Raw genomic sequence first — 26,679 nt, 5'->3', positions numbered from 1 at the left:
GATCTTGCAGGAATAAGGAAACGCCTTCTTAGGATTTAAAGCTGGAAGGGACATTAGAAGTCATTAGTCCAGTGCCCTCTTTTACAAGGATATTCAGAAAGGTTAAGGGACTTGGCCAAAGTTGAATCGCTAGTAAGTAGTAAGCAGAGTTGGGATATGAACCCCTGTCTGGTGCCTCCAGATTCAGCACTTCAAGTTCACTATTCTTCCAACCCTGCCATACTGAAAGGAACCTGAGAGGCTATCTAGTCCCATTCTTTCATTTTCTTTATGAAGTGATTGAGGTTCAGAGCAGTTACTTAACCAGGAAGGTCACACAGGTAGTAAATGATGAGGATTTTAATTTGGCTCTTCTAACTTCAAATCCATCAGTCTTTCCACTGAACCACACTGTTTCTTGAGCAAAAGTATTTCAACAAGAGAGCACATGGGAATATTGGAGTAGCAGGTGGGAAAACAGAGCATAGCCTAGCTTGGCTAAAATTTAGTATGGGAGGGAAGGAGGGAATAAACATTTAGCTTCCTTCTATGTGCTAATATTCACAAATATTATTGAATTTCATCCTCACAACAAACCTGTGAGGTAGATGCTATTATAATTCCATTTTACAGTTGAAGAAACTGAGGTACAGAGATGTTAAGTGACTTGCCCAGGTCACATAGCTAATCACACAGCTAATAAAGGTCTGAAGCTAGATCTGAACTCCAGGCCCAGCACTCTATCCACTGTACCACCTAATTGTCTGAGTACAGGAAATAACATGAAATCATCCAGAAAGTAAATTGATGCCAGGTTTCGGGAGGGCCTTAAATGACAGGCAAAGTTATTTAACTACTTTGTAGACAACAGACTCTGAGAAAAGATTTCTGAGCCCAGAAGGAACACAGTCAACTAAACTAGCAAGATTACAGTGGCAGAGCATTGAGTAGGTAAAATGGACTGGAGAGGAGGAGACAGTGGAGGCTGGAAAATCTATTAGGAAGATTTTTGCAAAAATCCAAGATAGGTGGAAATGTGTATCCTGGTGGTCAGAGTAGGAACAGAGAGGAAGGGATAGATTTAAGAGGTGTTTTTTCAGAGGTAGAATGGACAGAACTTTAAATTTGAATATTCATAGAACATTTATAGAAAAATGCAGACTGGTGAAAGCAGGGAAAAGTAAATTAAAGAGCCAGAAACATTAATACACACATGTTGGGGCAGCTAGGTGGCGGGTGCAGTGGATAAAGCACCAGCCCTGGAGTCAGGAGTACCTGAGTTCAAATCCGACCTCAGACACTTAATACTTACTAGCTGTGTGACCTTGGGCAAGTCACTCAACCCCAATTGCCTCACTTAAAAAACAAAACAAAACAAAACAAAAAAATACATACATGTTAATTAATTCAAGCATGCCTAGAAAGCTGTTTTAAGGTCATTAACAAAATAAAGCAAAGTCTATTTCCACCTGATTTCATGTTAACAACATAGCTAGAAGGCACTAGTCTCACCTGCTACCCTTATCTAGGACCTGCAACAATTCAAAGGGCAAGAGGATTCCCTTGGGATTTAGAGATATATGGGATTTTAAAGACCATCCAGTCCAACCCCCTTATTTTACAGATAAGGAAAATGAGCCTCCAGGGAGAGGAAGTGATTTGTCTAAGGGGATAGAAGGAATAAATGTCAGTCAGGTTTTGATTCCAAATATGTGGATCCAAATCCTATCATCTTTTTTAGTAAATATATCATGTTAAACAGGCAAGTAATTTCCTTGAATGCTAATTTGACTTCACTGCACTGCCCAATTTCTCAAACACTTTCCCTTTCTACTTCCTTTTTCCATTTCCTCCCCAAATTTCTTAACTAGCACCATTCGCCTTGTTCCCAAGCCTCCAAACACCCTGCTTTTCCCTGTGGTTCTTAATACTGTTTTCATTTTTGAGAGCTTAATATGTAGTATAATACCTAGTACACAATAAGCAATTAATAAATACTCTATATTAGGAGTTAGTTAGGTGGTACAGTGGATAGAGTGCTAGACAGAGTCAGGAAGACTTGAATTCAAATCCCATCTCAGAAACTTATTAGCTATGTGACCCTGGGCAAGTCACTGAACCTCTCATCCTCAGTTTATCGGCAAAACAGCAATAATAATAATAGTACTTATTCCACAGGGTTGTTGTGAGGATCAAAGAAAAAAACATGTATAAAATACTTTACAAGTCTTAAAATCCTTTATAAATGCCAGCTAATGTTATTGATGGCAATTACTAGCACTGATTTAACACATATGCTAGGCATTTTACAACTATTACCTCATTTTATCCTCACAACAACCTTGGGATGCTATTATCACTCTCATTTTACAGATGAGGAAACTGAAACAAACAAACAAAAAAAGGATTTAAGTAACTTGCCAAGGGATCACACAGCTAATAAGTAGCTATGGTGAGATTTGAACTCAGGTCAGGCGGTTTGGCACCTATCAATTTCACCCCCTCTGTTGTTCAGTTGTTTCAGTAGTTTCAGACTCTACATGACCCCATTTGGGGTTTTCTTGGCAAAGATAGCAGAGTAGTTTTTCCACTTCAGTGACTTGCCCAGGATCACACAGCTAGTCTGAGGCCACACTATCCACTAAGCCTCCTGGCTGCCTATTGCCCTCTCCCCCGACTTCACCACTTAGCTGCTTCTTTATTATCAATTTATCTCTCGTGTAAATATTACTAGATTGCGAGTTCAGGAAACTTAGGTTCAGGTCCTCCTCCTCTCCTCATTTATGAACTAAATCAGTGAACATTTATTAAACACCTACTATATGCTTAATATAAAAAGAGGTAAGAGTCCCTTCCCTTAAGGCGCTTACAATCTAATCAATAAAATAATGGGGGCTGACTATTACGATCTATATAACTGCTCTAACTGGAATGACAGCGTGTGATAGACAACAACTCAAACACTAAATACCAGCCTCTGCTAAGCGGAAAAAGCCGCTCAACTTAAAACTGGGCTGCAGAAAACACGCATGCTCAATAAACCAACTACTGGCAGGATAGCTTCAGCTGATTACTATAAATTGCCCCTTCACTTCGAGCTAGCCAATTAAAGGCCAGAATTATGGTGATTGCCAGCAAAATAAACTACACGAAGGATTCGGATTGGGCAAACGAACTTCATGGGCGGGGCTTAGGGGGCAGGCCTTCGGAAAGGTGCGGAATGGAGTGATAGGGCTGGTTCCCGACAGCTGGAGTTCCCCTGGCCTCTCCTGGAGCCATGTCCGGCGTCAAGCAGCAAGGTAAGGAGAAGGTGCGTCTCCGGGACGGCCTTCAAAGGGTTTCCCGTTATCCAGGCGTCAGTTGAGCCCCGTTTGGGGGCCTGGGCTTGGGCTGTGTGAGACCGGACCTGCCAGCGCCTCCCCGCCGAGTCTCCCCGGGCCTCCCTTGGAGCGGGGCGGGCAGCTTTCCCGCCCCTTGGGCAGGGCTAGGAGATGTCACTGGGACGGGCAGGACCGGCGGGAGATATAACAGTCTCCCGGTCCTCAGGCTGTTCTCAGCACCCTTCCCCCGTCCCAGTCCTCATCCCTATCTCCAACCCCTCCCAAGCCCTAATTCTATCTCACTCCCACCACCTATCCTTTCATTCCCGGCCATTGCCCTGTCCCGAGCTTCTCCCCAACCCCCACGTAGCCTCTCTCTGTCGCCAACCCCTCCCTTCACCCCAGCTCTGTCTCAGCTCCTCATTCCTGTCCTCACTCCCCAGACCTTTCCCACTCTCCCCACCCCCACCCTCACCCCCAACTTTGGTCCCAATCCATTTCCCATCTCTCTGTCCCTCCCTTTACTTAGCGCATACCTACTCTCCGCCCGCATTATTCTCCCTGTCCCTGCCCCTAAAGACTTGGGCCTTTACAAGTCTCCGCACCGCAAATCCGCCCCCCAAACCCCCCACCCCCGGCTCTATTGATTCCAGTCCGTCTCCCAGCTCTGTTCTCCATCTCTTCCCTCACTCCTCCTATAGGGACACATTCTACTTACTTTTCTATTCCATTTTTCCAGTGCCAAGACCATTACTATTCTTCCTTTTCCCGTTTATGTGACTTATATAAAGAAAAGGATTAGTGGGAGTTTGGATAATTTAGATGCTCATAGAATATGGATTATAGCTATCTCTGCCCCACAAACCATTAGATTTTAAAGTCCCTGTGGTCAGGAACCACTAATGATCTAAACTTGAATCTCTTCACACTGCTTCCTCCATCCTTCCTCTGCTTAGACCAAGGTTCTGTACATATTAAATTGTTGGTTAATAAATGTTTGTTGAAATCAGTTTAATTGTGCAAAAGTTGAATGGGCCAACTTTATAGATACTGGCTTCCCCATCACCAGAGGACTTTAAGTAGAAGGTATATGACGACTTGTCAGAGACGTTGTAGAGATTCCTGTTCAGAGGTCCTCCAGTGCTACCTATATGTGAAGTCCTTTCCCAGCCTGCAGACTTTGGGCCTCACGTCATCAGAGGACTTTTCTGAAGATAGCTACAGAGCTTCTGGTTTCATTTGGAAACTTCAGAGGGGCTTTGAGAAACAAAATGTAGTCTTGCTTTTTATCACTAAAAAAGAGTAAGAGATACCCCCCCCCCAAGGTACTTAACTTTCTTACTTAGTTTTCTTAAACTTCTTAAAAGGCTCAATATCTGTGGTTTAAATCTTTTGATCAGATGATCTTTTCAGGTAGAAAATTTCTGCCTTTTCTCTGCCTTGATCAATATTTTGAAGAGCAACTAGAGGTTGAGAATATTAACAGTAACCTAAAGTTTAAATCCATGATATGGTAGTATATTTTTATCTAAAAATTACTTTTTCTTTCTGACCTTTAAAAATATGGCTATGAAATCCTGTTTCAAAAACAGAAATAAGTCAGTGAATTTACTCTGGTCTATTGGGATTGAGGTGTCACAAAGATATTACAACACTAAATATGAGACATTCATTGGGGATGGAGTCATCCCCAGTAAATTGCATCTCCTTTTTTATCCTGTTTCATCCCATTACTTCCCAATTATTAGGAATATTACAGGTGAGCAAAAGAAACTTTAGACATTCTAACAGTGATTATTCAGAAAAGGGCCCATTCATTCAACAAATATTAATTGCCAGTAATATAAATGGAATAAAATAGTTTCTTTGGCCAAAATTACATTCTAATGAGGGAGGGGAGGATGAAGGGTATCAGCATGGGAGGAAGTTGGAGTTACACTAATAAACAGAAAAGTAAAAACAAAATAATTGAAGAGAGGTCAGTCACTAATGGATAGGGAGAACTGAAAAAATTTCATCTCAGGTAGGAGATGACACCTATGCCCTATTCTGATCCTTAAAGGAAAATAAGGTTTCTGAGAGGTAGAAGTGAGTGTAAGGAGAGTAGAGTATATTCCAGGCTTAGGGAGCCTCCATGTGCAAAAGCGTGGAGATCAGAAATAAAATATTGAATTAAAGAAATAGAAAGAAAGCCATTTCATCTAGAAGGTAGAGTACACGAAAGGGAATTATGTGAAATAAATCCAGAAAGGTAGGCAGGAGCCAGATTTCAAATCGCTTTAAATGCCAAGCACAGGAGTTACCTTTTATCCTAAAGGGAGAGACTAAAAATACAGAATCCAAATCAGATATTGCTGTAATAATTTAGGCAAAAGGGGATGAAAGCCTGAATTAGGGTGGTAGCCATATGAGTAGAGAGGACAGGTGTGAAATATGTTGTTGAGGTAGAACAGACTTTGCAGCTCATTTGGATGGGTAAAGGAGGAGGAAAGAGTCAAGACTGATTCCAAGTTTAGGAATCTGGGAGACTGGTGGAGGATGTTGTTGCCTTCAGTGGAAATAATAATAAGTTCTATTAATTACTGCTATATTTTCATCTGTATATTTAGATCTATAAGTATTTGAAGGTCTATGATTATGGAAAAGAGATTGCTTGGTTGAGGGCAAACAAGGGACAATGAGAACGAGTTAGAGAGAGAGATTTTGGCTCAATTTAAGGAAAACTTTCTAACAGTAATAGCTGTTCAAAAATGGGATGGTTTGGCTTATGTTTCCCATAATTGGAAATTTTCAAGTGGATGCCTGATGACTACTTGTCAGAAATTTAGTATGTATGTTGGGGGAAAGGGGAGATGGTTCCTGTTCAGGATGGATTGGACTGAATAATATCTGAGATCCCTTCCCATGCCTTAAAGCGTCCATTATTATTCTTCAAAGCCACAACAAAAGCTACAGTGTAGAGGCTTCTGGGCCATCATTGTATTTACAAAGGGGATGGAGAGGCAAAGCTGCAAAGTGCAAGTGTACCAGTCACATATAAAGGAAACCCAGATCCAGGAATCTGATCTATTATGTGTGTTATATAAAATATATGTTTTACATATAATAAATTAGGGAAGAGGTTCTTTATGCCTTATATAAATGCAGCAGTCTCTTAATGGGGGCATACTGTTAGTAATCTACTATGATACCTAAATAGATTTTTGATCTCATTGATGTGAATATTCCTTCCAACAACTCAGATCACAATCCATGTGACACCTATGTTCTCCCATAGTCCATCATAGGTCTCACAACATAGTTGAGGCTTTTCTCTGTATTACCTGATACTGCTTGGATACCAGTGGAGCATGGTTATAAGTTATTTCTTGTACTTACTACATGACTAGCTGACCTCCTTTTCTGGTCATACATCTCTTTTATTAAATATAATACTTTTGCTCAGTTCTTTATTCAGTGAACAAGCATTTATTGATAATGTCTTCTATCCTACTTATAGCCTATACATCTCTCCATTGATCTTTAAGTGACCTACAACTTTAATACTTTTGAGACTGTGGTATTCCATTACTCACCGGGAGTCAACATCACCTAAAGAATTTTGATATTAAAATGATGGTCCATTCTCAACCCTCTGGAGAACTACAAACTAGGTGTTGCCGGAAGTGGGAAAGGTCAAGAGAAGAACGATAGGGAGAGATGTGCAGATTGATGATGTCAATGAAGTGATGTAGCCTGGAGCTTCTTGACATTTAAATAAGAAAAGGATGGCACCCAGAGCCTTAGGTATTGCTATTAGAAAATAGCCTTTCCTTCATTCCAGCTTAAAGGAGGTGCTGTGTAGGGTTAGGAAAGAAATAGTACTTTTATTGCTATGAGGTTGATCATTAACTGTGGGGCTAGTGGAAGTAAATGTGTATGTGATTGGTACTGACTGAGAGAACTGGCCCTGCTGGGGTACAATTGTTTTCTCTTCCTCCTTTATCCCCAAGGATTCTAAGGATGGAATGGTCTTTGAGAGAGGATCCTGGAATAAGATGGGGGTCTACATGGAAGCTTCCCCCTCATCCCTATCCCTTTTCAAAATGTTCAGGATAGAATTTTCAGTCTGAGAGATTGAATTCTGCACTGACTGAATTTGCTACTCTCCAGTGATCTGTGAGTCCTGAATTCCTGACTCTTCTGTTTAGAGATATTGTTTTTCCAGACAGCTTTGTGGCTTGTGTTGTAGAAAGGATGGGAACATCTATGGAAAAGAGAACACATTATGTGACCTGCCTTTAATAAATGATACCCAAATCCTCCTCCCCCCCCCCAAATAAAACGATGGGCCTTTGTTTCAAAGAGAAGCTTATAGTCATTGGAAAAAAATAATCTCAAAAGCAACCTTTCCCACTGTCTTTCTCCTATTCAGTTCTGGTCCAAAAGTGAAGCCTAAGAAATATCTAAGATCCAAGAGTGGAATCACTTCATCCACAGAGTCTGTCCAATACAGGTGTATTAATAGATCATTCCTACAGATTGTTCAAACAACTACATCTCATAGTTTGGACAATAGAAAAAATGTCTTTATAGTCACAAAACTGCCTTTGTAGTCACAAAATTATTCGGTGAGAACAAGTTCCCACTGTGCTTATTGTTTAACTAAAAATCATTGGTTTAAGTAGAGCAAAAAGCCATTTTTAAAGGCTCTTCTTCAACAGAGTGTCTCCTGTGATTGTCAAAAAATTATATGATTCCTTGAAACATCTTAGAACAAAAGTAACTTTGGTCTACTGTTTGATTATTAATATCAAGTGAGGAATCAAATGAGAACATATATGTGTGCTGACTGAAGTTTTTTGCTGTTGTCATGGAGAATGGCCAGTTCTTTCTATAGATACTGAGTTCCACCAGATGCTATTCTTTGTAAATGACATTGTTTTGATAGTATCAAGCCATAGAATTTCACCGAGCCTCTTCCGGAGGAGGTCTGTAATCACTCAAAAAGAGTTTGGACCACCTATTCTCATGAAAAGCCTAGCCTCCTTTTTAGACATTTACATTAGAATTTGGTTGAATTCATCAAAATTTAATTACCTGCCTACTATAAGCTGCACTGTTAGGTACTAAAGATACAAAGACATAAAAGAAACTGTCCTTGCCTGAAGGGTATTAAAGAGGAAATACAATATGAGTAAAGAGCTATTATGTAGTACCTACCAAGTGCTAAGCACTGCTAAGCACTTTTTATAAATATTTTCCCATTTGATCCTCAACAGTCCTGTGAGGTAGGTGCTATTATTATTACCCCCATTTTACAAATGAGGAAACAGAGGCAAACAGAGATTAAGTAATTTGCCTAGGGTCACACAACTAGTAAGTATCTGAGACAGGATTTGAACTCAGATCTTCCTGATTCCAGGCTGACCACTCCATCTAAATATAAAATATTTCAGGAGAGAAAGAACATTTATTAGTGAGGAGCTCAGGAAATATCTCTTGAACTAATCTTTGAAGGAAACTAGTGATTCTAAGAGGTGTGTGATAAAAGAGAATTGTGTTCTAAGCATACTGAACAGCTTATATTTTTTTTTAAAAAACAGCAAAGCAGACTTTTTTATCAAGAGAAAGAAAGAAAATTGGGCATACATATTGGTTACAAGTCAAAATCATTGTTTCTCAAACTTTTTCAGTTTATAGATCACTTGAGTAGAGTAAAATCTGCCTGTCAACAACCCCATCTGTTACAGTGTGCAAATAAAACTAATCAAAATTAATGGCAAGAATGGCATTGATTCAACAGACATTTATTAAATGGCTACTTTATACAAGGCACACTCAATGTTTTTGATATGATGAAAAACTAATCAGACATACCTTAAGCATGAACCTTCCCCTTCCTATAAAACCTAGGCTCTTTTCTTCATCATTGAGTTCCCCTGGTATTTAGAACAAAAAACTCAGGTATCCTACCCACTGAAATAAGAAATTGTTTTAAGAGCTTAGTGTGACCTGGATATGCCCAAGGTCTACATTCTTGTATTATCACTTTTTTGGGGGGCGTGGGGCAGAGCAATGAGGGTAAAGTGACTTGCCCAGGGTCACACATCTAGTAAGTGTCAAGTGTCTGAGGCTGGATTTGAACTCAGGTACTCCTGAATCCAGGGCCAGTGCTTTATCCACTGTGCCATCTAGCCATCCCCTAGTATCACTTTTGACACCCTTTCCCACATATCTTCTGTGGATTGGCAAATAAGATTAAGCACAGGTTCTTCATAAATTCTTGTTCTCTCCCACCTTCCCCTCATTGTACCTGTGGCAGCATGTGGTAGTGGATATACTGAGTGTATATATATGAATGAATGAACAAAGCAAGGAGCTCATGTTCTAATGAGGGAGACAATACATATGGAAGGTTTCAGATCTGTTGCTTTCTGAAAGGCGTAATAGAATAGTAAATAAAAGATCTGAGTCCAGTAATGATGATGATGGGTTAAAAATTTAGAGAAATATTTCTAAAACTGACCAATTTCTCTTCACAGAACAAAAGTAAAAGCTGACAATAATTGTACACCATTGGAATTTTTTTTCAATTTAACTTATAGTTGGAGTCTAAGATCCAAAAGTGGAATCAAAAGTCCTCCGTGGACTTCTTTCACATGAACTCAACCATCCATATGTCCACAAAGAAGTATCAAATAAAAGGCTTGTGGTAGCAATACAAGACCAGGCCATTGACACCAGAAATTACAGAAAAGCCATTCCTGGTTTTATTGATTTATTGATTAATGCAGGTTATGCAGTGAAATGGTAGAAATTGTACAACATGTCAGTCAGCAAGCACTTATTAAGTGTTTCCTGTATGCCAGGCATTGTGCTAAGCACTGGATTTATGAAGAAAGGCAAAAGACCAGTTCCTGCTTTCAAGTCCCATGCTTCAAAGTTCTCCTCTTCCGGTTCTGGGGAAAGTAGACTATGGACTGTCAGTGCCTAGCCAGAGAACTGAGGAACAGAGGGAGTAGGACAGGTAAACAGGACAAGAAATAAACTAGATGCCCATCAGTTAGGGAATGACTAAACAAACTGTTGTAAATTAATATAATATTACTGTGCTATAAGAGATGATGTGTGTGATATATACAGAGAAGAATGGAAAGATCTATAGGAACTGATGTGGAATGAAGTAAGTGGAGCCAAAAAAAAAAGAATACACATAGTAACTGCAACAATGTACATGAAAAGAAGAAGACACACAAAAATCAAAGTAAATGTAACACAGTTATAAAGATCAAGTAGTACTCAAATGAAGAGATATGAGAAGACACCCCCAACTTAACCTCTTTCTGAAGGTGGCAGGGGTAAGGGGGGTGGGGTCCACAAGTGTTATACATTGCATGTATTTTCAGATGTTTTCAGTTTATCAGTCAGTTGTGATGACTTTTTTTTCTTTTTCCTCCCTACTATTTGTTACATGGGATGGCTCTCAGGGAGGAGGAGGAGGGAGGGAGAGGAATCATGGAATATTATGGTGATAAAAGAAACAGAAAATCTCAAAAACTTATTTGAAAGTTTTGAGAACTCTAAGTATAATGACTATTCATAATTCTAGAGGACTGATAATGAAACCTGCTATCCATTACAGAGGGGATGTATTTAGTGTGAACAATGAGACACTTGTGTGTAGAGAGAGAAATATATACATACATGTGTACATATATACATGCATACATACACCCCCCCCCCAACATCTACAGCCTTTGAGGGGATTTCTTTTGCTTAATTATGCCTTTTGTTAGGCATTTGTTTTCCTTTCTTTTTTTTTTTCAAATGGGGTGGGAGGGAGAGAAAATATATTTCTATTCATTAAGAAAAAGAGGTGGAGAGAACTGCAGATGTAGAATGTTGCATTTACTTTCAGATGGAGTAATTGTATTATTGGTTTTACTTAATTATTTTAACTCATTTCAAGGGATCTCTCATGAAGTAGAGGTAATCTGTAAATGTAAAAACAAAGTACATCAGTAAAAGAAATATAGAGAGAGCTATAGCAATTATGTTAATTATTAAATATTTTCATACCAGTATTTCTAAGTTTACATAAATAATGTGTATAGGTATATAGATTAACATATACATATACACACATATTTCTATACATAGTTTTCTATTCTTCCCTAGTATGTATAGCAGGGCCACATTTCCCTCATAGGTGGAATGTGGTGAAGCATTTTCTCAAGAATGGAGGAATAACTGATCAAGGAACAAAGTGGTTAATTAAAATATTTGATATGATTTTACTTACAAATTCATTTGAAACCTTAGGATTCTTTCTTTGAGAATTCATTTGTGGTTGTTTAATTTTTCTTTTAGATACTGAGTTATTCAGTTTCTTTATTTACTATGCTATTAACCTGCTTGATTTACATTTTTGTAAATGTTTATCAGTTTCATCTAGTTTTTTCAGGTTTGTTGGTATATAGACAGGTATAATTTCTTTTTTCTGAAATTTACTTTATTTGCTCTCTATTTGGTGAATTCCATCTCTTCAATTTGAAATTAATAGTTTTGTTTTCTTCTCTCACTGTCTCTTTTTCCTCACTTAATTAGTTCTTATTTGTCTATTGGTGCTTAAAAATATTTAAAAATATTTCTTATATTTTATTTGCCATCTCAGTAGTATTTTTCTATTCTGTTTTGTTTAGCTATGTGACATGATATATTGGAAAGAGCATTGACTCAGGAATCAGAGGACCTGGATTTAAATTCTTCCTTTTGACATCTTTTGACATTTAGACCTGTATGACTTTGAGCAAGTCACTTAACTTTTCCTGAGTCCGGATTTTCTCATCTGTACATTAGAGGATTAGACTAGATGGTCTCCTGTTTCATCCAGCTCAAGATCTATGATTACATGTTCTTCAACAACTGTCATTTTCATCTTTGGTGATCTTTACCAATCCAATGGATATGAGATGGAAACTAAGTTGTCTTGGGTTCTATATCCAGCCCCAGAACTCTTCCCATTCATTCCCATGTTATCGATTGTTTATGGACATTTCAGGCTACTGTTCCAGGGACTTCTCAAACTCAGCATATCTAAAAGTGAATTCATTGTCTTTCTCCCCAAACGCTTTCCTCTTTTAAACTTACCTATTTCTGGCAAAGGCACCACCATTTCTCTAGCTTCCCAGGTTCATAACCTTTCATAACTCCTCATTCTCCCAGACCCCAAGCTTTCCATTTTCTACCTCCACAACAACTCTCCCATCTAACACCTCACTACTCACTCAGATAACTGTTTTCTACAGATTTTCATCACCTTGTACCTTATTCTCCCCAAATGATTACTGTTTTATAATATAGGGTGTCTCAAAAGTCTAAGTGTGGATTTAAGTATTAATGGCTTTAAAAAAAAGGTATTAACAGCTTAAATCCACACTCAGTCTTTTGGGACAACTTGTATAGTTATTTTTAGTGTAGCTTCTTTCTCTTTCTCCTCTGGATGCATTTTGTAGTAATTAACAGAAAGACTGATGATTTTTGTGGGTTCATTTCTACTCCCACAGCTTCCTATCATCTCCAGAATCAAGTAAAAACCCTCTGGCAGGGCAGGTAGGTGGCGCAGTGGATAGAGCACAGGCCCTGGAGTCAGGAGGATCTGAGTTCAAATCCAGCCTCAGACACTTGACATGTACTAGCTGTGTGACCCTGGGCAAGTCACTTAACCCCAATTGCCTCACAAAAAACAACAACAACAACAACCAAACCCCCCCGGCATTCAAAGATCTTCTTAACCTAGGCCTGCCCTACCATTCCAGTCCTCTTACACTTTACTCCTTGCCACATAGTCTTTGATCCAATGACACAGGTCTCCTTGCTGTTCCATGAAAAGACACTCCATTTTTCAGCTTTGGGCATTTTCTCTGTCTGTTTCCCTTGCTTAGAATGTCCTCCCTCTTCATCTCTGCCTGCTGCATTCCCTGGGTTTCTTTAAGTTCCAGCTAAAATCTCATCTCCTACAGGAAACTTTTCGCATTGTCTCTTAATAATAGTGTCTTTCTTCTCTTAACTATTTCTTATTTATCCTGTATATACCTTATTTGTACATGTTTGTTTGCTTGTTTCCCCTTCCACTAGATTGTAAGATTGAGGGCAGGGACTGGCTTTTGCCACTATTTTGTGTTTCCCAACACTTAGTACACTGCCCAGTACACAGAACTAGGTGTTTAGTAATTGCTTACTGGCTGACTGACTTTACTAAAGTTATTGTTCGAATTATTTTTGGTCAAATCTCTAGGGTTCCCTAAACCATCATGTTGCCTGCAATTAGTATTGATTTTGTTTCTTCATTGACTATTCTTGTGTATGTATGTATTGTCTTATTGCTATAACTTGAATTTCCAGAACTATGTCAAATAATAGGGATAAAAATCAACCTCACCACTTTACTGTTGGATCTTGTTGGAAAAGCCCGTAGTGTTTTTTCCCTTACAGATAATTCCAGCTCTTGGCCATAGTTATATGGTTGATAATATAATAAGGAAAGATCCATTTATTCCTGTGCCTCTTGTTTTTAATATAAATGACTTGTTAAAAGCTTTTTCTGCAAATATTTATGATAAAGGGGCAGCTAGATGGCTCAGTGGATAGAGTACCGGCCCTGGAGTCGGTATTACCTGAGTTTGGATCCGGCCTCAGACACTTAACACTTGCTGGCTGTGTGACCCTGGGCAGGTCACTTGACCCCAATTGCCTCACTTAAAAAAAAATTATGATAAAGTTACAGTGTTCTTTTTCTCAATATGTGGGGACTTCTGAGAAAGTAGGGTAAGAGCAGTAGAGGAAAGGGACAGAGATGGTGGAAGAGGAGAGGGAAAGACGGTGTATCTTACCTTAGGAAGTAAAATTAAAACTAATTTTAAAAGACTTTCTGTGTTATAGGGGTATGAGAAGAAGTTTTATGTATTTGGTGAGAAACAGGGGCTTTTTAATATTTTGGGATTTTGGGGGGAGGGCGTGTCAAAACACAACAGGAAACTATATTTACTGAACAAGTATTGTTGTTCTTAGGCAAATGTGTCCAAGGGGACGACCAGAACCTGGTGCTGCAGGGACTATGTAGATCCAAAAATAAGATACGCTAGTCTTAGAAGTCTTAGACCTCTTGCTCTGGGACGTTTCCCTTTCTCTGATTAGAGAAAATAGAGGATGGACATAGTAGAGATCCTCCACCATTTATGTAGGCCACTCAGGGAATTTTCATCGCTTGCTACTTGTCTCCTTTCCTGGGCTTGGTGATCTCTGAAAACTCACCATCAACTCATCTGAGCTGATGAAATCAACTCAGAAATTTACATCTCCTCAGATTATTTCCCCTCCCAGCTGCATGAATTTATGTCCTACAATTAACCAAGTACCTGTGTATAACCTATATCAAATTGCTTACCATCTCAGGGAGGAAGAGAATTTGGAACTCAAACATTTTTAAATGAATATTTAAAATTGTTTTTATATGTAATTGGGGAAAAATAATAAAATAGTAATATTACTTATCAGACTTATGGATAGGTGAACAATTGATGAATAAACAGAGAGCAAAATTAGGAATAAAATAGATGATTTCAATTACATTAAATTAAAAAGGGTTTGTACAAATAAAATTAATATAGCCAAGATTAGAAGGAAAGCGAAAATTAGAGAAAAATTATAGATAATTTATCAGATAAAGGTCTCATATCTAAAATATATAAAGAACTTTTCAAATATATAAGAATATGAGTCATTCCTCAATTGATAAGTGTTCAAAGGATATGAGCAGGCAGTTTTCCAATGAAGAAATAAAAATAAGTTATAGTCATAAAAATGCTCTAAATCATTATTGACTAGAGAAATGTAGATTAAAACAATCTTAAGATATCATCTTATACCTACTAGATTGGCTAAAATGATAGAAGGGAAAGTAACAAATGTTTGAGAGGATATGGAAAAATTGAGACACTAATTCATAGTTGGTGGAATTGTGAAATGATCCAACCATTTTGGAGAGCAATCTGGAATTTTGCCCAAGGAGTTATTAAACTATCCATACCCTTTAACCCAGCGGTACCACTATCTATTCTATTTCCAAAGATGATTAGGAAAAAAGAAAAAGAATCTATATGTTCTAGAATGTTTATAGCAGCTCTCTTTGTAATACAAAGAACTGGAAATTTCAGGGATGCCCATCAACTTGGGAATAGCAGGACAAGTTGTGATATATGATTGTGACGAAATACTACTGTGCATAAGAAATGATGAGCTCAATGATTTTAGAAAAACATGAAAAGACTTGCATGAAATAACAAAGAGTAAAAGGAGCAGAACCAAGAGAACATTGTATACAATAACAGCATTATCGTTTTAAGAACAACTTTGAACAAATATGTTATTTTGTCTATTATAAATACCCAAATTAACTAAAAAGGACATGTGAAGAAAGACACTATCTGTATCCAAAGAACTGATAAATAGAAGTGTGTATAAAATAATCTTACATATACATACCTATTTGTGTCTAATGATAGTCATCTCTAGGACAGTGGAGGAAGAGGGTAAGGGAAGGGAAAAAAAGATACTTTTGTTGTATATTTGAAAGGAATGGCAAGTTGTGCATAGTAGATTTGCAGTTTCATGTACAATTATATTTTTTATCATATCACATTATAGAAATGCTTGCTTTTTTTTTTTTACAAATTAACAATAAAATATATATATATATTTTTTAAAATGAACTAAGTAGCCTTCCCCAGTCTCTTTGCAACTTCTTTTTATGAATTGTCTCCCCGATATATATTGTAAGCTCCTTGAGGGCAGGCATTGCCTTCTGCCTTTCTTTGTATCTTTACCACTTAGCACAGTACCTGGCACATAAATGCTTGTTGACTCTGTCTCTAGGAATGGTAAATGATTGTGGTAAAGGTATTGTTTGAAGTACATAGTGAATAATGTAACAGTTTTCTTCTAGGACTTAGGTTGTGCAGAAGTTTTCAACATGAATAAGAAGGGGAGGATGAGGTAAAATCTGTAAATGTGCTAACATAAAAATGTAATAGAGGTCAAATCTAATAGTCCAAGTTCTACCTTTAATGAGCACTATAGAATAAACAAAGAATATCTAAGAATACAGCCTATAAATGGGAGAATATAATGCAGAAAAGACTTTCAGAAGGGAATAGAAATAAGAAGGGGGCAAAGTCAATCCCATTGTTCTTGGTAAGTGTACCTACAATGTCTGGTGGGCATTGTGCCAGGCACTAGCTATAAGGCCACAGCAAATCCTTGGACATTCTACTGTGCTTTCTTTATCAGTAGAGCTCCTTCTATCCACTGATGCACTGCTTGCACTGATTCCTCAGTAATTAGCAAGTTCTCACCTCTCTTATACTACTAATCCCTGTGATGCTGACTTTTCTTCTCTCTGTTCTTTCATGTCCCTCCATCTCAATCCTTTCACAATATCCTACTCAGGTCTATTCATCCTTATTATCTGTGCCCTCTGGCAATCCTATGGTATAATTAACAAAATTCTTTTTACTTTAGGCCTTTGCTTCTCATCTTTTTCCATTTTGGGGGTCTTACTGAGACTTGGGCATTCTTTCTGTTACAGATTGTCCCTTTTCCAACTCATTGGTACTAGAGGTGGAGTTGAAATACTTATTGTTCCCCATTGCCACTTCTAGACGTTATACCACCATCACCCCACAATCTCTCTTCCTTTAAGATTCACTGTATCCAGATTTTTCACCCAATCCAGATCCTGATAGCTATCTACTTTCCCCTGTCCCCAAATTATCTTTCCCCCTTTTCCATAAATTAAATGCATGGCTCTCCATATCCCTCTCTTGCCCTCCTACCAGGGGACTTCAGTATACCCTAGATACCTTAACATTTGTCTACTTAACTCCCATGACCTATTCTTGTGGTCAACCTTAGCTACATACATCACATCACACCTTTGATCTTTCTAATCTAAAGTGCTCTACCTCCATGATGAGCATTTTGAAATCTCTTTATTTAATCACAATGCCTTGTCATTCCATCGCTCCCTCTTCCTTATTCTTAATAAATCTATTCTTCATTCTTGTTATGATGCCCAGTTCTTCTGCCTTTAGTACTTTCTGAGGCAACCATTCCTGAGCTGTATGCCATCTTCCTTTCCCTATCTCAACACCCTAGACAGCCAGTTCAACTCTATGTTACCTTTTACTCTCAAGTTCCTTGCTCCATCACTCTTCGTGCCTTGCCAAACACCAACCCTGGATTACTTCTGCTTTCTTCCTCCTCCTCTCTTAAAAGCTACTGAATGGAGCTAAAGGAAGGCACAAATCTATGCTGACTGAACCCACTACAAATTTATACTATTTTCCACTGCTCACTCACTGCAGTAAAGTTTAATCCTCCCTAAGTTATGTTCTATCCTTCTCACCACAATAGCTGTTCCACCTTTTTTTTGTTCAGTCCTCAAACTTCCCACAGAATGCCCTTTCCCTAACCTCTCAACTGAAGGCTTCACCTAATACTTTACTGAGAAACTCAAGACCATTTGCCTCTGAGTTCTTTTTTCTTCCATCCTCTTTATCTCACAGTCCTTCCATTTCATCTCATATCCCATTAACTCAATCTCCCAGTAGTTCTTCCTTTACTCCTGTGCCTGATGAAGAGGTATCCATTCTCACTAAGGCCAAGCTCCTTTGTTGACTGTCTGTCTGTCTGTCTGTCTCTCTCTCTCTCTCTCATTCACTCCCTATAATCCCTATACTAGTTCCTTCTCTGGTGCCTACAACCATTATAAAGTTTGTGCCAACCTTAAAAAAATGTTCATTGTATCCTACCATCTGTATCACTTATTATCAAATATTTCTCTTCCCTTCCTCAACCAAATTTCTTGAAAACACTATCCATGATCCTTACCTCTACTTCCTTTTTTTTCCTCAGCCATTTGAAGTCTGGTTTCTGATGTCATAATTCAAGTACCACCACCCTCTCCAAAGTTACCAGTATTTTCTTAATTTCTAAATCTGACAACCTTTTAATTTTCCAGTTTCCTATTTTCACAATATTTTTTTTTTTTGCGTAAGACTCCTTTTCACTCACAGGGCTAACACCTTAATGAAGGCCCTCATCTTGTCTCACCTGGCCTATAACTTAATAGCCTCATAGTTGGTCCCCCTGCTTCAAGTCTCCAATCCATTCTCCATAGAGCTGTCAAAGTGATTTTTTTAAAGTGGAGGTATAATTATGCTATCTCCTTTCCCCCTACAATGACTACAACCTTACTTAACTCTAGTGGCTTGCATTAATTCCATGATAAAATTTAAACTCCCACGTTTGTTTATTCAGCTACTAGTGCCCTCCCTCCCAAAGTTTTCTTGTATTCATTTTGTATATAGTTTGCATATGCTTCTATGTTTACATTTTGTCTTCCTCGTAGAATATATTTCCCTTAAGGGCAGGAACTTTTGTCTTTTTATTACTAGTATACCTTGCATAGAACCTGGCACATAGTAGACACTTAATAAATCTTTTTCATTTACTAATTGAAAACTCACTGCATAAAAAAAATGGAGGAAAATGCAAGTAAGTAATTCTCACATCTATAGCCATGAGAAGATTTCTTAACTATACAAATATAGAGGTAAAATAGACATTTAATTTTGTAAAGTTGAAAAGCTTTTGCCTAAATGAAATGCCACTACAATAAGACCTGTTGATTGAAGAAAACGTTTTCAAAGTATTTTACATATATTATTTCATTTTATCCTCACAATAATCCTGTGAGGCACATGGTGTTATCCCCATTTTGCAAATGAGGAAACTGAGGCTAATAGAGATTAAGTTACTTGCCCAGTAGGTGTTTAAAACAAAATTCAAACCCAAATATTCCTGACTCCAGGTCCAGCCTTCTGTCCAAAAGACTATGGTTTGTAATATACTATCTTTTGAATATTTTTTTCAATTACAACAGTGATCCATCTTTACCTAAAATTTATTGAAGGAAAATTTTTAAGTATTAGGAGGTTTTTTGTTACTAATATGTTGCTTTACTAACAACATATATATGTAAAGATACTAAGTTATTAGATTTCAAATATCCTAGAATAGACATAATTACTATATGTGATAATATATTAGTGCAATCTCTTTAGAAGAACTTTATAAATAACATATAATCTGTCATGGCTTATCTTTTACTATCTCAAGTTCATTTCAATATGTGATACCAAATTTAGTCCTGGACTATTAGTAGATCAGATTAAGATATCCAGTAATTTAGGCATAGACTAAATATCCACGGGCAGCTAGGTGATGTAGTGGATCGAGCACCTGAGCAGGAATTGGGAAGACCTGAGTTCAAATTTGACTTCAGACACTCACTAATTATGTGACCATGTCACTTAACCCTATTTGCCTGTTTTGTCATCTGTAAAATGACCTGGAGAAGGAAATGGAAAATTGCTCCAGTATCTTTGTCAAGAAAACCCCAAATGGAAAAAAAAAAACCCAAATGGGGAAAAAAAGAGAAAACCCCAAATGGGGTCACAAATGAAATAACTGAATAACAACAAATATGCATGGATATTGGATCTAAATTTAAGTATGGACTAAATATCCATAGACTTGAATATCCAATAGTGCTCTTACCATAATACCAATTATTGAAAATTTCCAAGGGAAAGCTAAAGGAACAGAAGATGTTTTCCATTTAGGTTTCTTAAATGTCATAGCAGTAAACCAATTGGAGTTCATTTAAGCACCAGGAGCTGTAAAACATAAATTCTTCATAGGATCATAGATATAGAACTCAAAGGGACATCAGAAGCCATCTAGTCCAGTCTATTCATATATATTTTTTTTTTAGTGAGGCAATTGGGGTTAAGTGACTTGCCCAGGGTCACACAGCTAGTAAGTGTGTGTTAAGTGTCTGAGGCCGGATTTGAACTCAGGTACTCCCAACTCCAGGGCCAGCACTTTATCCACTGCAGCACCTAGCTGCCCCTATTCATTTTTACTAAAGGAGTAAACTGATCCCCAGAGAGGTTATATGACTTGTATAATGTCATACAGCTAATAAGCATCAGTGGCAGGATTTGAACTCAAGTTCTTTGATTCCAGAACCATTTACTTTCTACTTTCCTCTAGCTGCTTCTCATGATGACCCATATACTTTTATAATCATGGAAAACTTAATTCCTTTGGACTAATTTGTTTTAAATTAAGAACCTACATGGGAAATGTGTGTGGGAAAAGGCAAGAAAGGTTTTTTGGTTTTTTTTAAGTTTAGCTTGAGCAAAACCTCAGCTACCTGACATCTTCTGGGAATTAGTTGGGCTTTATAAGTTTAGGTTTATTCAAGTAGCTGTAGGTTTAATCCTAAAAGCAGCAGAACTTTACTTTTAACTATTTTCAGAGAGAAACTTTTCCAAAATAGACTCTATTTCCATTGCTTCTTTAAGCAGAATATAATAAACATAATGTAACCTTTTATTAGAAACTCAAGATCATTCCTTATGAATATTATATTGTAAATTATCATATTATACTGTGCAGTATTTATCTGCCTCATCCTCCTTGACTTCTCTGCAGCTCTTGACACTGTCAGTCACCCTCTTATTACTGATATTGTCTTCTCTCTAGGTTTTTGTGACACTACTCTCTTAGTTCTCCCATTTATCTGACTGCTTCTTAATCAGTATTTATTCATTTGCTGAATCTTCAACTAGGTTACACTCATTAATCCTATGTGTCCCACAGGCTTCTATCCTGGGTTCTCTCTATGTCCTATTTCACTTGATGACTTCATCAGCTCCCATGGATTTTCAAATCTATTTATCCAGCTTTTACCTGTCTGCTGACCTCTAGTCTCACATCTCCAATTTCATACTAGACATCTTGAACTGAATGTCCTGTAGACATCTTAAACTCATCATGCCAAAAACTGAACTGTCTTTTCCCCCAAAAAAGCTTCTCCCTTTTCTAACCTCCTCATTAATGTTGAGAACACCACCATCCCCCCAATCCCAAGGCTTGCAACATAGGTGGCATCTTCAGCTCCTTACTTTCTCACCCCCACCCCCATATCTAATCTGTTACCAAGACCTGTCAATTTCACCTTCGGGATACATCCCCTTCTCTCCTCTGACACTGCCACCACTGTCGAGCAAACCCTGTTCACCTCACATCTGGACTATTGCAATAGCCTGCCAGTGAGTCTGGCTGCCACAAATCTCTCCCTACTCCAGTCCACTCAGCCACCAAAATGATTTTCCTAAAGCTTAAGTCCAACCATGTCACTTCACACCCCACCACCACCACCACTGCAGTAGACTCTAGTGGCTCCCTCTCACTTCAAGGATCAAATACAACATACTCTGACATTTAAAGCCTTCAAAATCTACCACATACACATACACACACACTTTTCCAGTTTTAGATCTTATACTTCCCTTATCTCCACCACCACGCACACACACACACATTCTTCACTCCAATGACATTGGCCTTGAACAAGATACATCATTTCTTAGCTCTGGACATTTTCATTGGATTTCCCTTCTATATGGAATGCTTTCTCTCCTTAGCCCATCTCCTGATCCCCATTAATTCTAGTACCTTCCCTTTATTATTTCCTATTTATCCTATATAGAGCATGTTTGTACGTAGTTGTTTGCATATCATCTCCCCCATTAGACTGTGAGCTCAAAAGTAGGGACGGTCTTTTGTCTTTCTTTGCATAAGCAGTACTTAGCACAGTGTCTGTCACATAACAGTCTCAATGAATGCTTATTGGGCTTGACAAAAGCAGAAGTAGCTCATTTATGATGAAGGCCTTCTGCCCCACCGCCAACATGTGCAGAGCTGCTGTCTCCCTTCAAGGAATTCTGAAATGTAGTGACAATGTGTGCCCCAACATCTACCACATGAGTATAGGTACCTTTTATGGCAATAGTTGTTTGCTTCCTCAGACTGCCGAGTTATTTTGTCTTTCCTTTGTGTTGTTGACTTCCTCCTTGGCTGTTAGAGCATCTGTTGCTTGCCTCTTAATATCTGCTATTGCCACTGTTTCATTTATTCACTCAACAAATATTTATCATGAATGTCCAATATACTAATAGCTCTGATGATATAAAGATGAGTAATCACTGCTGTCCTCCTCCCACTGATTTTCACTTTATTTTTTGTTGTGTCTTTTCTCCTGTTGATTTTCCTGTGTTTCACGTAAATAACAGGCCTCTCAAAGTCATGTGGTTCCTTTTTATGAGTTGCTTCATGTTGTAGTGGAGTAAGGAAGACCTGGGTTCAAATATTACCTCATAGCAGCTGATAGATTGTGAAAACTGGCCATGGGTTTTCACATGTAAAATGGGAATAATAATACTTGTACCTTAGTCATAGGGTTGTTTTGAAACTTAAATGAGATAATGATTGTAAGGGATTTTTTTTTTAATTTAAAGAGATACATAAAGGTCAGTTATTTCTCTTGTTCTTTCTTTCTGGTCAACGAATTAACTACCCACACAATGTGGCAGTTATAATGTTGAGGTCCTTGACTCTTAGCTGTTTGTTTTCTTCTCAGGGCCTGCTTCCTTCTTGCCCCCAAATTTTTATAGTCTGCTTCTGGTTTTGGAGCTGTTCTAAAAGGCGAGTCTCTGATAACTATTATGGATACTAGTGGTAATGAACCTAACTTATTTCTCTTTTAGACCTGATAAAATAGGTTAATTTTGGTTCATAAAAATGTTTCAAATTTATTTGAATAACTTAAAAATTCAGAAATACTTCTTCCCAAAGCTGGTCGACGTATATGTATGTGTACGTTGAAAATCACTTTACATATTGTTGGAGAAAATATATAGGGTTTGTGAAGTTGTTTTAGATGAGTTAAGCTATTTAAATATTTGCTGGTTTGAGTGGTTATTTTCTTAATATGGGGTGTCAGAAATTTCCATAATTAACCTCTTGATTTAAAAAGGGTTCACTTCCAAGTGATTTCACAAATATCTACATAAAGATAGCCATGAAATTAATCTAGAAATGCATCAACTTAAATTTCTGCTTTAAAATTTTCATAGTCTGTACTTTTCACATATGAGAAATATCAGTCTCTAAATTGTGAAGCATGTGATTTGTAGGAAAAAATTTTCTTGGATTAGTGATTATGTCATGATTTAAGCTGATTTGTTTAAATTAAATTTGTCTAATAAAAAACATTCTTATTTTTGAATATTATTCATATACACTAGGTAGATTCATGTGAGAATCTTTTTGCCTTTTTTATGATCTCTCTATTTTTTAGGGTATTAGGAATTGTGCAGCATGACAAGAAATTGATTTACCGTTTAAATATAATTTCTTCACTTTTTTATAGTACATAATCACGTAATAGAATATAGTATAAGTATAGAGACAGTTCCATAATTTTGGGTTGTCGGATCCAAGGATTTGCATTTGAACTTTGGAAAAACTTTCCAGTATCACAAAAATTATAATAAAATACCATTATTGAGCTATTATCATTATAACATTAATATTACTATATTGACAGGTATTTTAAAAATATTGATATTTAGTCATCAAAAATTCAGAAAAGATTTGTAGAATAAATAGGACTTTATGGATAAGTCAGTTAACTGATGTATGTCAACATGATTTAAAAATTATAAACAGATCTTGACTAGACTTGCTGGAAAATATATGAAACTCCACAAGTCTGTTAGTCATTATGGAAAACTTTTAAATTGATGTTTCATATAATTTCATGATGCATTCTACCTATTTACTGTTCTGATATATCTCAGTAGAATTGCATCTAATTTTACAGTAATCTTTTTTTTTTTTTTTTGGTGAGGCAATTGGGGTTAAGTGACTTGCCCAGGGTCACACAGCTAGTAAGTGTTAAGTGTCTGAGCTGAATTTGAACTCAGGTCCTCCTGAGTGCAAGGCCAGTGCTCTATCCACTGTGCCACCTAGCTGCCCCCATCTAATTTCAAGTTGATAACTTTCAAAGAAAAAAGGTCTTATGGAACTTTCTACATTTACTAGCCATTCTTTTTTTTTTTCTTTTTTTTTTTTTTTGCGGGGCAATGGGGGTTAAGTGACTTGCCCAGGGTCACACAGCTAGTAAGTGTTAAGTGTCTGAGGCTGGATTTGAACTCAGGTACTCCTGAATCCAGGGCCAGCGCTTTAACCACTGCGCCATCTAGCTGCCCCAAGCCATTCTTTTTTATCAAAAAATAAATCCTTAGTTTTCAAATTTACTGTGTTGAAAAGTTTATGGGTTTAAAAAATAATTACTAACAGAATTTAATGGTGTAGGGCAATGGTATTTACATAGAAATATTTGAAAACTATGTTGTTGCAGTATTTAAAGATTAGGATAAGGAACTCATAAATGAAGAAACTCCCTGAAAGTCAACTCCAAGCTTCCTGTAAAGGTTCATCCATTGATTTAACCAAAATAGTTGTTTTAGCATCTGTTCTCAAAATCCTTGATTGAAACCTAAGGAATCCTGAAGGAAATATTCTTTACTAGTACCTAAAGAGAAAAAAGGAGAGAGATAGGAGACTGAAGAAGATACTCAGCATTTTGGGGAAAACATAATAAGGAACATCATGCCTTTTCAACTTGCCTATTTAAAAATGTTCTCAGGGGGCAACTAGGTAGCGCAGTGGATAAAGCACCAGCCCTGGATTCAGGAGTACCTGGGTTCAAATCTGGCCTCAGACACTTGACACTTACTAGCTGTGTGACCCTGGGCAAGTCACTTAACCCCCATTGCCCCCCCCCAAAATGTTCTCAGTCTTCCTTTTCCTTCTGTTTTATATTTCCTTCCTCCAAACCAAAAATATTCTTTAAAAATACATGTCCTTTTTTCCTTATTAAATGTCCCTTTGGCCTTTATGTATTTAGTTTTAATTATACTTGTTCATATAGTTTAATTTATTGTCCATTGTTGGATAATAGGTTGTTTTAGTTAATCAAGTTAATTAAGTAGAATATGTATATTACCAATTAGCTGAATTTTCAAAGGAATACTATATAATAAATTCACTTAACATTGAAATAACCATATACATAATAGCTTACTAATGTAATGTACTAATGGTAGTAGTGGTGTCTGAAGGGAATTAAGTCTTTTGGATAATAAAAATAGTTAAGCATAGTCAAAGTTTGTCATAAAATGCTAAGCTCTAGTTTGAACGTTGCAGTTATGTACATATATTCTGAAAAATCCTGTCACTTTTTGTGTGTGTGTGGGGGGGGAGATGGTGTATGGTACGTGTGTGTGTGTGTGTGCGTGCGTGTGGTGGGCCATGGGGCAGTATCTGACTGGGTCCTGTAAAGTTGTTAGTAGGGGTTCTAATTTTGAACCTTAATTCTACTTTCATGAAGAAATATCTTCATTTGCGCTTTTAATATATTGTTGCTACAGACCATGTTGGTACAGACTGTTTTGCATTTTCACAGTTGTTCATGGCTGAATAAATTGGTGCATATGAATGTAATGGAATATTATTTCGCCATTAGAAATTATGAAAGAAACTATTTCTGATAATCCTTGATAGTATGAACTGATGAATAAATTGTTCTCCTGGTTCTGTTCGTATCACTTCAAGATCAGCAACATTGTAAGGAAAAATAACTTTGAAGAATTATGATTAATCCAATAACCATCCATGTCTCCAGAGGACCTACCTCCTGACAAAGAGATGTTGGATTCAAGGTTTTACTGAGATACTGTTTTACCAAAGACTGCCATCTCAAGCATGAAATACCTGGATTCCTTCATTCTTCTGCAGAGAATTTCTTATTTGTATCCCCAACACAACACAGTGCCTGGCACATAGCAGGTTCTTAATAAATGTTTATTGAATTGAATTGAGTTCATGTATTTAATAAAAGCACTAGTAAGTTCTAGTTAGTGCAATTGCCAAGTAATCATTTATTCTGATGTTGCTTTTTATGTGGGCTTACAGTGTTTGTGTATGTATATATCCTCTATTTCTAACCAGATTTTAAGTTTATCTGGGGCAGGACTGCTTTTAATTCTTTAATATAATTTTATAAATTCTTTAAACTTGCAAAAAGTCTTTTAAAATCAGTACTTGACCATTAATCACACTTAAATCAAAATGGAAAGATCTGTTCATTTTGACAGTATTTTCTTCTATCTAGTTGAGAAAGTAAACAAAAACAAAGTTTTTTTTAAATCTTAACATATTTGTTAAGACTTTTTATCTAAACTAGGCTTCTCTCTTAATTACAGTTTTATTAAATTAGTTTATATTATATTAGGAAGATGTCTGAGGGCAAACTTGGCTAGTATTACTGGGAACCAGGTGTACTGCCCTTACCATCCTG

General features: G+C 37.2%; 1 protein-coding gene across 1 annotated transcript in view; it reads left to right on the top strand.

Annotated features, from left to right (window-relative positions):
• The first annotated feature begins 3,150 nt into the window (after positions 1-3,150).
• ERICH1 (glutamate rich 1) overlaps positions 3,151-26,679 on the top strand; it is a 93,617-nt gene continuing 70,088 nt past the window's right edge. Inside the window, exon 1 of the mRNA XM_043986845.1 lies at positions 3,151-3,278. Within this exon, the coding sequence (XP_043842780.1) occupies positions 3,257-3,278 (22 nt within the window). The 5' untranslated portion in view covers positions 3,151-3,256. The remainder of the gene's footprint in view (positions 3,279-26,679) is intronic.

The sequence above is a fragment of the Dromiciops gliroides genome, chromosome 2 (genome assembly GCF_019393635.1).
Source record: "Dromiciops gliroides isolate mDroGli1 chromosome 2, mDroGli1.pri, whole genome shotgun sequence".
NCBI classification, from domain to species: domain Eukaryota; kingdom Metazoa; phylum Chordata; class Mammalia; order Microbiotheria; family Microbiotheriidae; genus Dromiciops; species Dromiciops gliroides.
Note: the sequence above shows the minus strand (reverse complement) of the source record. Positions and strands in the feature narration are given on the sequence as shown.